This window comes from Girardinichthys multiradiatus, chromosome 6 (assembly GCF_021462225.1).
Source record: "Girardinichthys multiradiatus isolate DD_20200921_A chromosome 6, DD_fGirMul_XY1, whole genome shotgun sequence".
Lineage (NCBI taxonomy): Eukaryota > Metazoa > Chordata > Actinopteri > Cyprinodontiformes > Goodeidae > Girardinichthys > Girardinichthys multiradiatus.
The window spans coordinates 21,260,128-21,276,781 of NC_061799.1; the positions used below are offsets into that span (position 1 = coordinate 21,260,128).

The window sequence follows — 16,654 nt, forward strand, 5'->3', positions numbered from 1 at the left end:
GTCTGAGGAACGGGCGGGCCAGTCCATAGCTTCAATGTCTTCATCTTGCAGGAACTGCTGACACACTCCAGCCACATGAGGTCTAGCATTGTCCTGCATTAGGAGGAACCCAGGGCCAACCGCACCAGCATATGGTCTCACAAGGGGTCAGAGGATCTCATCTGGGTACCTAATGGCAGTCAGGCTACCTCTGGCGAGCACATGGAGGGCCATGCAGCCCTCCAAAGAAATGCCACCCCACACCATTACTGACCCACTGCCAAACCGGTCATGCTGAAGGATGTTGCAGGCAGCAGATTGCTCTCCACGGTGTCTCCAGATTCTGTCATATCTGTCACATGTGCTCAGTGTGAACCTGCTTTCATCTGTGAAGAACACAGTGGCAAATTTGCCAATCCTGTTGTTCTCTGGCAAATGCCAAGCGTCCTGCACGGTGTTGGGCTGTGAGCACAACCTCCATTTGTGGATGTCGGGCCCTCATACCATCCTCATGAAGTCGGTTTCTAACCGTTTGTGCAGACACATGCACATTTGTGGCCTGCTGGAGGTAATTTTGAAGGGCTCTGGCAGTGCCCCTCCTGTTCCTCCTTGCACAAAGGTGGAGGTAGAGGTCCTGCTGCTGGGTTGTTGCCCTCCTACAGCCTCCTCCACGTCTCCTGGCCACATCTCCAGGCTCTGGACACTACGCCGACAAACACAGCAAACCTTCTTGCCACAGCTCGCATTGATGTGCCATCCTGGATGTGCTGCACTACCTGAGCCACTTGCGTTGTAGAGTCTGTCTCATGCTACCACGAGTGTGGAAGCACCACCAACATTCAAAAGTGACCAAAACATCAGCCAGAAAGCATAGGTACTGAGAAATGGGCTCTAGATCGACAAACTGTCTACTTTTAAGGCTAGGCTTAAAACTTTCCTTTTTGATAAAGCTTATAGTTAGAGTGGCTTAGGTTATCCTGAGCTATCTCTGTAGTTATGCTGCTATAGGCTTAGGCTGCTGGAGGACATAATGACCACTTTCAACCTCTTTGCTACATTCTCACACTACTCTCCAATTTTGCATTATTTGCTGTTATTTCAGCTTTTAACTTTATGTTCTCTCTCTTTTCTCTTCCTAGAAGCTACACCTGGCCTGACTCTGTCTACCTGTGACACCTTTCAGGAGAGGGGAATCGTCCAAGCTTCTGCTGGCAACAACTTAATGCTCACCCTCTACCAATGATCCACATGGCCCTGTCTTTCAGTGTTTAACCCTTTCTCTCTCCTAGATGTAGCAATTGACTGAGCTTTTACTGTGACTAACTCGATGTACCTTCTTTCAGACTCTAACCTTGAAAACTGGCTCAGAGTTTATCTGTTCTTTCTTTCTAGGTGAAACGACTAAAGGAGCTATATCCATTAACATTTACTTTTCCTTCCCATAGAAAGTACTCCTGGATCAGTGCTTCTTTGTTCTGTTTGTGTCTCTGCTCTGTTCTCTCAAACCCCCAGTCGGTCATGGCAGATGGCCACTCACACTGAGCCTGGTTCTGCTGGAGGTTTCTTCCTGTTAAAACGGAGTTTTTCCTCTCCACTGTCGCTACATGCATGCTCAGTATGAGGGATTGCTGCAAAATCAACGCCAGTGACTGTCCACAAGTCACTGACTGGATGCAATCTGCTGGGTTTCCTTAGACAGAAAAACTTTTTAGAGATCCCATCCTCTTGCAACCTGAAGATGCAAGACTGGAAAAAAACTCCAAAATGGAGGCACTTGGCCCAAGAATTGTGAGTATCCCAACCTCCGTCTAACGCTTTTCTCCCTGGGCAACTCTGGAGTAGGAGAGAGTCCAGCCCATCTCCAAGCTTCGGGTTCCAGAGCCCAAGCTCCGCTTAGAGGTGAGTCCAACTATTTCTTGCTGGTACCGCTCAACCTCACAACCAATGTTCATTTTTGTTGTGGACCTTACATAGAGTAGATGCATCCGTTATTGTGCTACTTTCTTCTCTAATTTTCTCTAAGAAACCTCTGAGGCCTTTACAGAACAACTGCTTCTATACTGAGATTAAATTATACACAGATGGACTCTGCTTACTAATTAGGTGACTTCTGAAGGGAATTGGCTGCATTGAATTTTGTTTATGTGTATTAAAGGAGATTGAATATAAATGATTACCACACTTGAGCCTGGTTCTGCTGGAGGTTTCTTCCTGTTAAAAGGGAGTTTTTCCTTTCCACTGTCGCTGCATGCATGCTCAGTATGAGGGGTTGCTGCAAAGTCAACGCCAGTGACTGTCCACTGTCTCTACATGCTCATCCGGGAGGAGGGAATGCTGCAAGTCACTGACTGGATGCAATCTGCTGGGTTTCCTTAGACAGAAGAACTTTTTATCCAATTTGAATAAATAACTGAATCTGACTGCACTGTTCAATGATTAGGATTAAATGGAATGTATGTACCTGACTTTTATGAAGTGCCTTGAGACATGTGTTGTGAATTGGCGCTATATACATAAACTGAATTGAATGGAAGTGGTCTGTGGTCCCCACCTGCAGAACCACTCCTTTGAGTGTGTAATCGCCAAAGATTTCCCCCTGTTGTCTATTCCATTTGCACAACAGCATGTGAAATTGTCAGTGTTGCTTCTTAAATGGACAGTTTGATTTCACAGAAGTTTGATTTACTTGGAGTTATATTGTGTTATGTGTTCCTTTTATTTTTTTGAGCAGTGTAGTTCTGATTCCATTCAAGTAATGGCAAGAAACATTTCCTGCAGATCCACAAATTGTTTAAACCATTTGACAGGTTGCTTTTGGTAGCCCGAGTCTAAAAAGCAAGATGTCAATTATTCCACAAATGTGTTTCTCAGTACTAACAGAAGGTCAGAGTTTAATTTGTAGCAAGCAGCTTCCCAAGATGAGAACATAAAGCGTGAGCAGAGCCATTGCCATGTGACCATTAGTCTAAATATGTTTTTAACAGTCACCCTCTAGAGAATGCTGCATTTGTTTGGCTTGCTGACATTTGAGTTCTACAAGTTCAGTTTCCACCTGCAGAAGTGTGATCATTGGTCAAGACTAGAATGACAGGAGCCCACACAACCATTTTCTTTACATTTTAGTCCACGGATATGTCAGAGCAGGCTGGATTTGACTTACATGACAAAATGTGGTACTTTAAGATTACCATTAATAAATAGCAAGCGGCAACTAGTACAAATACGACGACCAGGTGAACTATAAATTGCAGGTTAAACATGGATTCAAATTAAACAGGCACACTGATAGAGCCAGTCTGAAAAACTAGCACAATGTTACAGCATATTTTATGATGTTTACAAAACTGTTTACAGATTTAAGTAAAGAGTTTAATGTAAATAGTATTAAAAAAAAAAAAAAACAAGTAGTCAGAAATGAACCACGAAGATGTAATCTTATGATTCAAACTGCCCAGCTTTCTCCAAACTCTTTAATATTCTTGGCCAGGGTGCCATCTGGTTTCTGCTTGTCATTTGACTTTCGGCCATCGAAGTTACCGCATAAACCTTCCACTCTCCTTTTATAAAGGACCGGCAGAATGATATCTGCAGAACAAAGAGGTTTTCATGAGTAAATAGCATATAGACTTCAGTCACCCTATGGGTTAAGGATTCATTACCAGTTTTGCAGTTTCCATTGAACTCCACAGACAAACCAAAGTCAGTTTTTATGTAGATACGGGAAGAACGCATCCGTATCTCAAGGCCAGGAGCTGAGGAACCTGGAACTTCAATCCTTTGTCCATCTACCTGCAAGGAGATGAAGAATTTCATAAAAAGAAAAACCAGGTATTATACAAAAATGTTTGTTGGTAAAGACCTAATGCAGACTTCAGTGGTAAAGTTCAGTGTTGTCTAAAGGCCATGCCCCGATTCATTATATTCATATACAAACAGTATAATCTTGATTATATACACTCCAAAACTCATTTTTTCCTTGTATGAATGTCAAACTCCAAACAGTTACTTTCCTAGTGGTTAAAAAAAAAAAAGAAAAGAATTTGATAATTCTAGTTAAATGGCAATTTATAAACAGCTTTGATACTTACAAACACCTTTCTTGTGTGCTTGAGCTCTACAGTGTGATTATACACCTTGAGTTTAAGCCCTTGCAATTTTTGCTTGTCATCTTCACCATCAATTGTACTTGTATTTTCCTCACTGCTGTCATCATTTTGACTGTCCTCGTCAGTGCATGCATTTGTGCCCTCTATGTAGATTTCTGGGAGATTCTTTGGTAGATTTTTGGTCCTGACTAGCACATACAAGTTTGTTCCACTGAAGTCATGCTTCTGTTTATCAAATGTTTGGTACTCTGGGTCTCCCTGAATGGTGCACTCACTGAAGCCTGTTTAAAAAAAAAAAAAAAAAAGGCAAAATATTATCAAAATGTCAATGATCCTAAACAAGAGAGTTAGGCAATTCTTCTGCTTTACCTGTAGACTTGCAATAATATTGTCCCATCTCATGTTGAAGGCAGACAGAATCACCATCACACCCATCTTTGTCTTTGCAGTCAATCTTCCCTTCCCCATCATCATCTTCACATTCACATTTCTGACTGCAGTGGTTTGTGTACCATAATTCATTGAACTAGGAGAACATACTATAAGCTTACAACCAGCTGCACATGTTTACATATTTAAAGACATTTAAAGTTTTTAAAACCTACATGGTGAGTAGTGCCATTCCCATCCATGCATCCACAATGCTGTATAGGCACACAAATGCTCCCCTTTTGTACAAAGCCTTTGTTACAAACACATCCCGACACACAAGTCTTCTGTGCCATGCAGTGTGGTGGGCCATTCAAGTATTTGCATGTTGGGCTGCATGCAGAGATGCAAGTGGTGTAGTGACTGTTCTTGACACAAGATGGTGCTAAGAAACAATAAAAAACAAAAAAAAAAACATTTAATACAATGACAATGCTGAACAGGGTAAACAGTTGTTCATGTACAATGTCCATTTAAAGATATGAATTATTTACTTGAAACTTGAGTGGTTTCTGGTAGTGGTAAGACAGTTTGTTTGGGGCTCATCGTACGTTTAGGCGCAACTGAGAGGTCTGGCCACAATGTTGGCCTTGTTGATTTAGTCGAGGGAGGGTTTTCAGGTATTGTACGTGGAGAATTATGTCCAGTCACATTAAAGAGGGCTGGTTGGGTTGTAGCAGGCACCTGGGGTCCATCAGTAGCATTGCCTTGTGTGGCTGGAGGAGGTGGCCCAGTCGCATTTGAGGGCACTGGTTGGGTTGTAGCAGGCACCTGGGGTCCAGCAGTAGCATTGCCTTGTGTGGCTGGAGGAGGTGGCCCAGTTGCATTTGAGGGCGCTGGTTGGGTTGTAGCAGGCACCTGGGGTCCAGCAGTAGCATTGCCTTGTGTGGCTGGAGGAGGTGGCCCAGTCGCATTTGAGGGCGCTGGTTGGGTTGTAGCAGGCACCTGGGGTCCAGCAGTAGCATTGCCTTGTGTGGCTGGAGGAGGTGGCCCAGTTGCATTTGAGGGCGCTGGTTGGGTTGTAGCAGGCACCTGGGGTCCAGCAGTAGCATTGCCTTGTGTGGCTGGAGGAGGTGGCCCGGTCGCATTTGAGGGCGCTGGTTGGGTTGTAGCAGGCACCTGGGGTCCAGCAGTAGCATTGCCTTGTGTGGCTGGAGGAGGTGGCCCAGTCGCATTTGAGGGCGCTGGTTGGGTTGTAGCAGGCACCTGGGGTCCAGCAGTAGCATTGCCTTGTGTGGCTGGAGGAGGTGGCCCAGTCGCATTTGAGGGCGCTGGTTGGGTTGTAGCAGGCACCTGGGGTCCAGCAGTAGCATTGCCTTGTGTGGCTGGAGGAGGTGGCCCAGTTGCATTTGAGGGCGCTGGTTGGGTTGTAGCAGGCACCTGGGGTCCAGCAGTAGCATTGCCTTGTGTGGCTGGAGGAGGTGGCCCAGCTGTGGGGGACACTTGGGGCTCAGTCACATTGGAGAGTCCTAGTTGGGTTGCTACTGGAACCAGGGGGGCATTTGTTGGACTCAAGTTTGCTTGTGCATCAGTTGGTCTGGCCAAATCTGCAATAATATTGTGTCATTTTGATCGCCTTTAGATTACTTTATTATATTACAAAATTACCTTGACATAATCCCCGACGAAGTCTTATGTCATCTACTGCCACATCAGATTCATCATTGGAACCTCTACGACCCTCGAAAATTATCTTGAGGGAAAAACCATAGCTCCAGAATTAAACTACATTGTACCCAAGCCTTTTGGAGGAACCACAACAAAAAAACAACACAACAAAAAAAAAAAAAACCACACCTCACCTGGAATGTTCCATTTACTGTCAGGGCCACCTGAGCATGATGCCACATATTTCCTTGATCATTTCTTTTTCTCCATACTACTGTAGCCTGTTTGTCTTTAAGCAGGTATATATGCAGACCCATTGTGTCAGCAGAGCCATACATATGATACCAGAACTCTAGACATTGTGGGCCAGTATCAGGACACTCTGTGCTAATAAAACGAGCAGTATCCCCTAGTGATGCCTTATTGGCTTCAATGTGGAGGTAGTGGCCATCTGAATAGGACACAAGCATATTTATCAGGAGGTATGGATTTTGTAAACCTATGCATGCTTAAATACAAATTAGTAGTTGTCATTTGCTAAATGTTTTAGGAAGAGTATAAGACATGACACTTAGGGATGCAGCTTAAATTAAGTTAAACAAACTACCTCCTGTGGTGTGATCTGAAAGTGGACCAGTGGTCAAAGTGGGGGTGGAACCACTGTGCCTTTCCCAGTCAAACACATCAGTGAGCATCTGACTCCATTGACACAAATCTTGTTCAAAATCACAGTCAAGGTGGCATTCTGAAATGAAGAGTTGGGAATTCACTTGGTTATGAAAGACTGAAGCTGATGTCATTTACATTCCCCCCCCCTGTCAAGTATGACCGCTGCCCAATGTTACTATACCTGGATGTTGGCCCTTCCCTGGAGATTCAGTTATATTTTGGATATCAATTGAAACAGTTGTAAGGTTGTTTGTGGGAGAAACTGTAACAGTTGATTTTGTGATGTGGGCTGTACTATACAGCACAGGGGATTCTGGAGCTGCAGTGGTAGACAAATTGACACTTGGGATGGCTGTCATGTTAAAGTTGGGGTTAATAGGAAGAGCGGTACCCATGCCACTCAGATCTGTAGAAGGAAAGCTCAGCTTAGTTTGAGAAAATATGGCAGTCACAGGCAAATCAGTTAGTTTACCTGAACATCTTCCAAGGTAAAGTGTTATATCATCTACGGCCACATCTGATTGATCATTGGAACCTCTCCGTCCCTCTAAGATTATCTACATGGTGATATTGGATTTTTAAGAATCTACAATAATGTTGACTACGTGCTTGATATAGTTTACATTGGGATAACGCACCTGAAAAGCAGTCGTAGCATTTAGCTCAACCTGGGCCAAGTGCCACATATTGCCTTGATTGTTCCTCTTCTGCCAGACTGCCTCATCCACTTTGTTCTGAAGGAGGTAAATGTTGAGGCCCATTGTTTCTGCTGACCCATACATATGGTACCAGAACTGCAGACAGTGAAGGCCAGTGTCTGCACACTTTGAGCTGATAAGACGAGCAGTGTCACCATGTGTCACACTTGTGGCCTCGATATAAATGTAGTTCCCATCTATAAAAACAGGAAATTTCTTTTAGTTCTCCAATCGTGTGAGCTTTTCAATAGGAAAAAGTATAACCATTACCGCCAGAGTGGTCAGTAGAGGGGCCAGTCATCTCAGTAGGGGTAGAACCATTGTTCCATGTCCAATCAAATGCATCAGTGACCATCTGACTCCAACTGCATAAGCTGTTCTTGAAGCTACATTCAAAGTTGCAGACTAAAAAGAAAATAAATAATTAAATTACTGGCAGGAGTAGCTACACATTCATCTAAATGAAAATCTCAATAAAAAAAAAAAGGAAGTTTTTATGTACTTACATGGGTGTGATGGGCCTACTTCTGTAGTTCCAAGAGGAAGTGCAGTTACAACTAGGTTGAAGGAAACCTCTAGAGGTAAAAACATCCTGATGTATTGAGTTAAATCATTTCATCTTTGTTTTATTAACCAATATTTACCTGAGCATGACCCAGAAGTGATGGCAATGTCATCTATAGCCACATCTGACTGCTCAGTAGAGCCTCGAATTCCCTCAATGATGAACTGAAATAATTTCATTATCAACAATAGTCTTTGCAAGATTAGGTGACCCAAACAGTATCTTCACAAGCCACATTAAGAGGCCTTACTTTGAAAGTACCAGAGATGTTCAGATCAGCTTTTCCCAGACTCCATTTAGGTCCTTGGTTGTTCATTGCAGACCAGATCTTTGTAGCCTTATTAGCTTGGAGCTGATGGATATTGAGAGCCATACTACTGGCTGAACCGTACATATAGTACCAGAAGTAGAAGCAGACTGGTCCATCAAGTTGGCATGATGGGCTCAAAATACGTGCAGAGTCTCCATGGCTTGCATCATCTCCCTCAAGGTACATGTAGAACCCAGCTAGACAAATGAGTCAAGTATCACAATAAGAATTAATTGAATAAGGGAAAAGCAGGGTAAACATTTTTTTTACCCCCAGTGGTGTGGTCCTGGTGTGGCCCAGTTAGATTTGAAGGTGTAGCTCCAGAATGTCTTGTCCAGTCAAAACTGTCTTGAATGAGCTGCTGCCACCCACACATATTTGTGTCAAAGTTACAGTTGATGGGACAGACTATAGGAAGAGAATGGTACCCCTTTAAATTAATTTGACAAGTGAGGAAAATTTGCAGGGTTCACACAAGTTATGCTATTGAATTGCATGTCTTACAAGCCTGATCTGGAGAGGTAGAGCTTGAAGTTGTTGGCACTGTAGTTGAGAAACCTGATAAAAAAAAAAAAATCTTTAAACCTTTAGTTATGCTTCATTTTGTAATCAATACAGGTCAAATACTCACCACATGGTGTGCCAGTTTGCCAGTGAGACAGTTCCACTCCTTCCACCTGGCATGCTGCTGCATAAGACTTCAGCGATTCACATAAAGTGGCTTGATTACCACTGGTGGCACAATAGTCATATACACAACTACTAAAGTAGATGCTTGGGTGAACATGCTCATGGCAGTCTTCAAAGGCCCCCTGAAACACCATGGAACATTCCTCATTGGCGATAGTCACCTCATCAGCAAGACATTCTCTGGGATTATTTGGATAGGCAGTGCATCTAAGATGTAGAAAAGTTTTGAGTGAGTGTTTTTTTTTTTTTTTTTTTTGCCTGAGAGTTGCATGTTGGCTTTTCTTCCAGATAACTGCACACATCTAATCAGCACAGGTAACCTTACTCTTCATTGGCATGCAGTCTCCAGCTGTCACCAAATTCAAATGATCCAGTAGCAATTTGGCCTCCTGGCATTGCAAAATCATCATCCTGATATCCAGAGTAGGTGCCACACAGACCGCAGAGTTCATATTTGTAGCGCTCATCCACCTGCAGGAACAGCCTGCTGTGCCCATCCATCTCCATTTTTAAGCCAAAGGTTGTTTCCAGAATGGTGTAGTCGTTCTTCACATAGACCCACACAGAGCCATATGAACCACTGGTTGAATAGGGAAGTCTAACAGCATCACTGTTCACCTGGACAGAAAAGCCCTTTTAGAAATTAGATATTGGAAAAAAATTCCTTAATTGTAAGCATTTTAAATTACCTAACCAATGATTAACAGCCATTTGTGTAAGGTAAACTTGATGCTGTCAAGTTTAGGTTATATAAATGACAATATACAGGTCCTTCTCAAAATATTAGCATATTGTGATAAAGTTCATTATTTTCCATAATGTCATGATGAAAATTTAACATTCATATATTTTAGATTCATTGCACACTAACTGAAATATTTCAGGTCTTTTATGGTCTTAATACGGATGATTTTGTCATACAGCTCATGAAAACCCAAAATTCATATCTCACAAAATTAGCATATCATTAAAAGGGGCTCTAAACGAGCTATGAACCTAATCATCTGAATCAACAAGTTAACTCTAAACACCTGCAAAAGATTCCTGAGGCCTTTAAAACTCCCAGCCTGGATCATCACTCAAAACCCCAATCATGGGTAAGACTGCCGACCTGACTGCTGTCCAGAAGGCCACTATTGACACCCTCAAGCAAGAGGGTAAGACACAGAAAGAAATTTTTGAACGAATAGGCTGTTCCCAGGGTGCTGTATCAAGGCACCTCAGTGGGAAGTCTGTGGGAAGGAAAAAGTGTGGCAGAAAACGCTGCACAACGAGAAGAGTTGACCGGACCCTGAGGAAGATTGTGGAAAAGGGCCGATTCCAGACCTTGGGGGACCTGCGGAAGCAGTGGACTGAGTCTGGAGTAGAAACATCCAGAGCCACCGTGCACAGGCGTGTGCAGGAAATGGGCTACAGGTGCCGCATTCCCCAGGTCAAGCCACTTTTGAACCAGAAACAGCGGCAGAAGCGCCTGACCTGGGCTACAGAGAAGCAGCACTGGACTGTTGCTCAGTGGTCCAAAGTACTTTTTTCGGATGAAAGCAAATTCTGCATGTCATTTGGAAATCAAAGTGCCAGAGTCTGGAGGAAGACTGGGGAGAAGGAAATGCCAAAATGCCAGAAGTCCAGTGTCAAGTACCCACAGTCAGTGATGGTCTGGGGTGCCGTGTCAGCTGCTGGTGTTGGTCTACTGTGTTTTATCAAGGGCAGGGTCAATGCAGCTAGCTTTCAGGAGATTTAGGAGCACTTCATGCTTCCATCTGCTGAAAAGCTTTATGGAGATGAAGATTTCATTTTTCAGCACGACCTGGCAGCTGCTCACAGTGCCTAAACCACTGGTAAATGGTTTACTGACCATGGTATCACTGTGCTCAATTGGCCTGCCAACTCTCCTGACCTGAACCCCATAGAGAATCTGTGGGATATTGTGAAGAGAACGTTGAGAGACTCAAGACCTAACACTCTGGATGAGCTAAAGGCCGCTATCGAAGCATCCTGGGCCTCCATAAGACCTCAGCAGTGCCACAGGCTGATTGCCTCCATGCCACGCCGCATTGAAGCAGTCATTTCTGCAAAAGGATTCCCGACCAAGTATTGAGTGCATAACTGTACATGATTATTTGAAGGTTGACGTTTTTTGTATTAAAAACACTCTTCTTTTATTGGTCGGACGAAATATGCTAATTTTGTGAGATAGGAATTTTGGGTTTTCATGAGCTGTATGCCAAAATCATCCGTATTAAGACAATAAAAGACCTGAAATATTTCAGTTAGTGTGTAATGAATCTAAAATATATGAATGTTAAATTTTCATCATGACATTATGGAAAATAATGAACTTTATCACAATATGCTAATATTTTGAGAAGGACCTGTATAGCCAACTTGACACCTAGTGTTTAATGCCTTATGAAAGCCAATCCTACTGTTGATGACTTACAGTAAAGATGACCTAGAAACAAAATGCTCCCTAGTTTTTCAGATTTGTTGTAATTTCATTACTGCTTACTTACATTAACTTTTCCACTTTGATTTAATGTAAGGTCCAGTCCATCAAGCTGAAGAGCCACAGCTTCAAGTTTGGACCTGGTAAAGGTTTGATCAGCAGGGTGGATGTTGAATCCATTTACAGTGAACTGTACTGTGCTATGTCCTCCACATGTGGTAGTCAGGGTGTAAGCACAGCCCCCTTGAAAGTTGTAGGCCAGTTTGTCAAAGGTAACGTAGTGTGGATCCCCATACACACTACAGGTGGCAGGTTTGAAAGGGAAGCAGCCTTTGACACCATTCTTTTCCCTACAAACTTCATCACTGGCACATTTCATTGTAGTGCACTGCATGACATCATTACCAATACATTGGCACTGCTGAATACAGTCTCCCTCCACAGTCATCCCCCCTTTCTGTCAAGAAAAATAAAATAATTCAGTAACATCCAGTTCTGTGCGACTAAATACATTTTGTATAGTTACCTTATAGTGTTTTCCATTATACCAGCATCCACACTGGTCTGCCGGGACACACTTATCACCGCTCAGCTTGAAGCCAGGATCGCACTCACATCTTTCCTCACAAGTACCACAGAAACCTGGTTGATCTAGACTTGAGCACACCTCAGGACAGCCATTAGCACATGAGTTATAATGGCTGTTCTCACCACACACAGGAGCTGAAAGACAGGAACATGGCATGACTTAAAAAAAAAAAAACAAAAGAAAAAAAAAAAAAACAAAAGGGGTCTATAAGGTGACCTACCACAGAAAGTAGAGTTTCTCCATGTGGGTACAGCAATGCCTGCCATTTGGCACACATCTGCGTAGACCTCTAATGTTTCACAGAGTACACTTTGATCACCATGATTAGAACACAAGCCAAGCAAACAAGCCTGGAAATGGCTCTCAGCACCCACAACTGGTAGACAAGAAGAAAACGGCCCAGAGCCAGAGCGTAGGAGTCCACAGTACTTGTCACTGCTGAAATGAAACTCAGTCAGTGGGTCACAATGTTGTGGCACTTGAATGGTTTCGCAGGAGGAGACATTTTCCCCCGTCTGCCAACTCTTAGCCAGAGCTGTAGCACTATTGGCTTTCGTACCATCAGGCTTGAGCAAGTCATCTCCAGGCAACTGATTGAAGTTGCCACACAATCCACAAACCCTATCAGAATATTGTAATGGGATTCTGACCTGGACAGCCCCAGTATTGTCATAGGAAATGGATACTCCAGCATTGCTTCCCATTACTACAGCAGCAGGGTTGCCCTTGATATGGATTGTGTCATTTTTCAGGCTTAGTGGAAGCTCTCGCCAGACACCATTAACCTGAGAGAAAAAAAATAAAAAAATAAAAAAATAAAATAAATAGGTCCATTTTCTGTGGACTTTAAGTCTAAATGCCATCACATCCAGGAGAGTCCTACTTCCAAACATTGGTTTTTGTCATAGTGACCAGGCTATTATATGCATTAATCCCCTTCCAATTTTATGTACTGTAACGCTAAACATGTTCAGACAAGGTTATACAGTATGTGTGCCAGTGCCTTAATGAAACAGAATCTCAGACTTATAAAATGTTTCTCCATGATTTTCAACTGCATTTTATTGCCACCCCATCATTACATTTAAACGTTTGAGTTGGCCAGTTAACTGCCAACTTAGGTACCGATTTAGCTAATGTTAAGACCTTTTGTGCTTGGAAACTCTAATTCAGTTTAAGTTAGTTTGCCCTTTAGAGCCAACCCAAAATGTATTCCATTGTCACCACAAATGTTTGGCTTGACCATTTTCTAAAATCTTGCCAAGTTAAAACTAGAATGTCTGCAAATAAGATGGCAAGCAGCAATATTTTATGCATAATATAGAAGTCATTTATACATACATTAGTTTTGAAAAAACATCGCAACACTAGTGGGGTGACCCATGGAAACAAATCTTTCATTTAGATCATAAGCCAGTAAAGTCAATTGTAGAGCTTTTAGCATTTACTATAACAAAAAAAAAAAAACATACCACAGCCCAGTGCATCTGACTTTTTAGCAAGGACACCCTCAAATTATCTAGGTCAATGTTGATTTGTTGGATAGTTGGCAGCGCTGCATTATCACTTTGCAAGTTGACCACTTCCACATTGAACTTTGTCAGAGCTTCAGTTGCTGAGCAAGTCTTTGTCAGCACATAAGTGCAGGGGGACATGAAGCGGAACACTGCACCATCAAAAGTGTGGCAATATGTGTTGCTGTGGATGGTGCACATGCCTGAAGGAGAACTACTGGGTCCATTTTTTTGAGGACCACATATTTGGTCCCTAGGGCACAGAGAGGAAAAACAGAAACGCTGTCCAACTGAGCAGAGGCAACGTGTTGAGTTGTCAGTCCACAGCTCAGTGTTTGCCTCACACTGGTTTACTGCAAGGGTAAAAATCAAGGTCAGGAAGTAGACATCATTGCTTGAATCTCCACAATTACAAGGGTAAGCATCACTTACTACATGAGCCTCTTCTTACTCCAATCCGTTTTAATGTAGTCTGGTCTACAGCCAGTGGATGGACAGCTTCAAACATGACCTAATAGGATAAGTGAATCCATTAGACAAACTTAAAGCTTCTAACTGCAAAACAATTCAGCCCAGCCAATGTTGAACACTTCACCAGAGAGCCTAATTCAGTGATGTTGAGGGGCACAGACACTTGTCTCCATGCATCTCTGGGGAGAGGAAGAGAGGTCCAGATTTCCTCTTGACCCAAACTGTTTTTCAGCAGAGCACGAAGTGTAGCAGCTCTGGATGACCCTGAAGCCAGATGCCAAAACTCCAAGCATGCCTCGCCTGTAACTGCCAGTTGAGGACTTTCCAGTATTTCTACTTTGCCATCCCCTGGAGCTGAGAGAGTTGAAAGTGTAAATTATCAATTCTGGACCGGTGGTTTCCAGAGGGACTAAAAACAAGCCATCCTTTTGATGTGGATATATACATATTAAAAAAAAAAAAAAAGAAAAAAGCCATTGTTCCAATAGAAAATGTTTGACATATGGCATGTTTGTGGGAGAGATCAAAGCATTTGTTTCTGTTAGCCACTGGGAGAACAGTTAGGCAAGAGATGCCATCAGTCTTTAGATTAGCACAGAACTTTGAACTTCATTTGATCAAATCAAAGAATGAAAAACGTCACTAGTTTTACATGAAAGTAAATTAGCCTCAGACAACTTATCTTTAGTACCTGTTCTTCTGCCCTTTGTCCAGTCACAAGTCAGATTCCCATGCTGACTGTAGAAACATGGGGCAACATAATCTAGTAGAGATTAAATGCAGCATTACACCAATGTTTCATCTTCATTATTTTCAAGCCACAGTTTCAAGTGTTCACAATTATGGGTGTTGCAGTACCTGAGATTTCCTTCCACTCTGGTAACTTTACCAATGACAAGTCATTTTCTGCTCTAAAAATTACAAAAGCACAGTTGTAAAAATTCATTTAAGATTAACTTCAATAAAAACAGTGAAAACAACAAAAATAACCTACCTGCATATAGTGGTCAAGTAAGCCAAAAAGGCTAGCAATAAAGAGATTAACGAATCTGCATGGACACCTCCAAGCATGGCTGATCCCAAAGACAGCTGAAAAGCTGTTACAAACTCAAACTCTTCAATAAGTTGAAGGATTAAATGAGTAATTATAGTGCAGCCTGTCTGTGAAGACAATTCATATAACCCATTAGCCACCTTTGCCAAGTTTGAAGCTCTGGAGCTCTTACAACAGAAGGAAGTTGACCATGGATATATATATATATATATATCCCACAACCAGGTAACCTCAGTGGGAGGAGACACCAACCATGATTAACAAACAAGTAGGGCTGGACTAGTTATGTTAATGCTCTAAAAATGTCACCCCCCCCCCCCCCCCCCCATCAGTTTCAGTAAATAGTGACACATGAGGTAAAGTTTAGGACTTCCAGGCCATAAAAAGTACTGAACCAAAACAAATTCAAATTACAGCTCCTTAAAAATAAGAGATTGATAGTTTGACTGGACTTCTTCTTCTTCTTCTTCTTGTATTATTTTTGGCAGTTGGCAAAAACTTTATGATGTGCATTACCGCCACCGACTGGTATGGAGTGTGGTTCTTCATGGTTTTAAATCTTATTTACTATTACAACAATCAAATTCTATTTATTCATTTAGTTTTTTTGAAAAATCTAATTATAATTTGAATATGTTTGCTACCTAAACTTTGCAAAGTATGTTTGACTGGACTGCTTCTTTTCCTATCTTCTAAATAGAAGTACATTAATACTGACAACATTAACAAAGTTAAAAAGGCAATTAAATTGACCAGAGGATGAAGAAAGCATATTAGGAAAAAGGAAAAATGGGCATTAATCCTAATGAAAAGTGTAAATAAATGTTTTTTTCACTTAAACACTAAACATGCGCCTCAAAATATTGTTAGAATAAAAACGAAAAGAAAGAACAAGTATATACCTCACCCCTATGAAGTCAGACACCACAGTGTTTCCTGATCCAGCACACCTGATTTAAATAAAGGGCTTATCAGCAGACCTCCATGATCCTGACCCAGATCATATATTAGAATCAGATGCTCTGGAGTGAAAAATCTTCAAAACTATACTGGGCACTAAATTCCTGCTCTTAAGTGTAGTAAAATAATTTTTGGTACATGGGCAAATAATGCCAGTTAAACACTTACCTACTTTGAAAAAATTAGAAAAGAAATAATCTTAGTAGAGATGCTGTTTATGATGAATTTCAATACAATTATTTCAATAAAAATAATATAGATGTTATATTCTTGTGTAAATATGCAGAGCTCATGTTTCTGCCCATAAAAAGATGATGAAGTTCCCTTTGCAGGCACTACATCTTTAAGACCATCATTTTATTTTTATGCTGAAAAACAGTTTGTATCAACTTGTGCATTCATCAGTCTTGAACATCTCCACAAAGCAAAGTATACATTGCGACCTTCTAATGTAGGTGCTGTTTGCAGTGGTATCTGCTGATTGTATGTCAACCAGGTAGCATGTCATTTGAAAGGAAGTGATAAGGAAAAAAGAAGCATTGTGTGGGAAGTGCTATCTGAGCAAT

At 42.0% G+C, this 16,654-nt stretch overlaps 1 protein-coding gene across 4 annotated transcripts; it reads right to left on the minus strand.

Annotated features, from left to right (window-relative positions):
* Positions 1 to 2,939: 2,939 nt before the first annotated feature.
* Positions 2,940 to 16,077, minus strand: LOC124870651 (zonadhesin). Of its 4 annotated transcripts, none has more exons than XM_047369472.1 (30): positions 16,036 to 16,077; positions 15,069 to 15,235; positions 14,933 to 14,985; positions 14,766 to 14,837; positions 14,199 to 14,428; positions 14,036 to 14,114; positions 13,562 to 13,956; positions 12,310 to 12,874; positions 12,027 to 12,223; positions 11,568 to 11,957; positions 9,380 to 9,672; positions 8,996 to 9,261; positions 8,869 to 8,922; positions 8,635 to 8,772; positions 8,305 to 8,561; positions 8,134 to 8,218; positions 7,996 to 8,064; positions 7,760 to 7,894; positions 7,430 to 7,686; positions 7,264 to 7,348; positions 6,973 to 7,197; positions 6,730 to 6,867; positions 6,317 to 6,573; positions 6,123 to 6,207; positions 5,009 to 6,061; positions 4,691 to 4,899; positions 4,455 to 4,611; positions 4,068 to 4,366; positions 3,639 to 3,768; positions 2,940 to 3,564 (listed from the first exon to the last, which is right to left on the minus strand). In XM_047369472.1, exons 2-30 carry the CDS (start codon positions 15,143 to 15,145, stop codon positions 3,422 to 3,424), a joined length of 6,393 nt encoding a protein of 2,130 aa, XP_047225428.1. In that variant the 5' UTR covers positions 15,146 to 15,235; positions 16,036 to 16,077; the 3' UTR covers positions 2,940 to 3,421. The 4 variants fall into 4 exon arrangements, with proteins under 4 accessions (XP_047225428.1, XP_047225430.1, XP_047225429.1 ...); XM_047369474.1 differs by having other exon boundaries at positions 7,996 to 8,016; positions 16,031 to 16,047; XM_047369473.1 differs by having other exon boundaries at positions 7,996 to 8,046; positions 16,031 to 16,047.
* Positions 16,078 to 16,654: the final 577 nt, after the last annotated feature.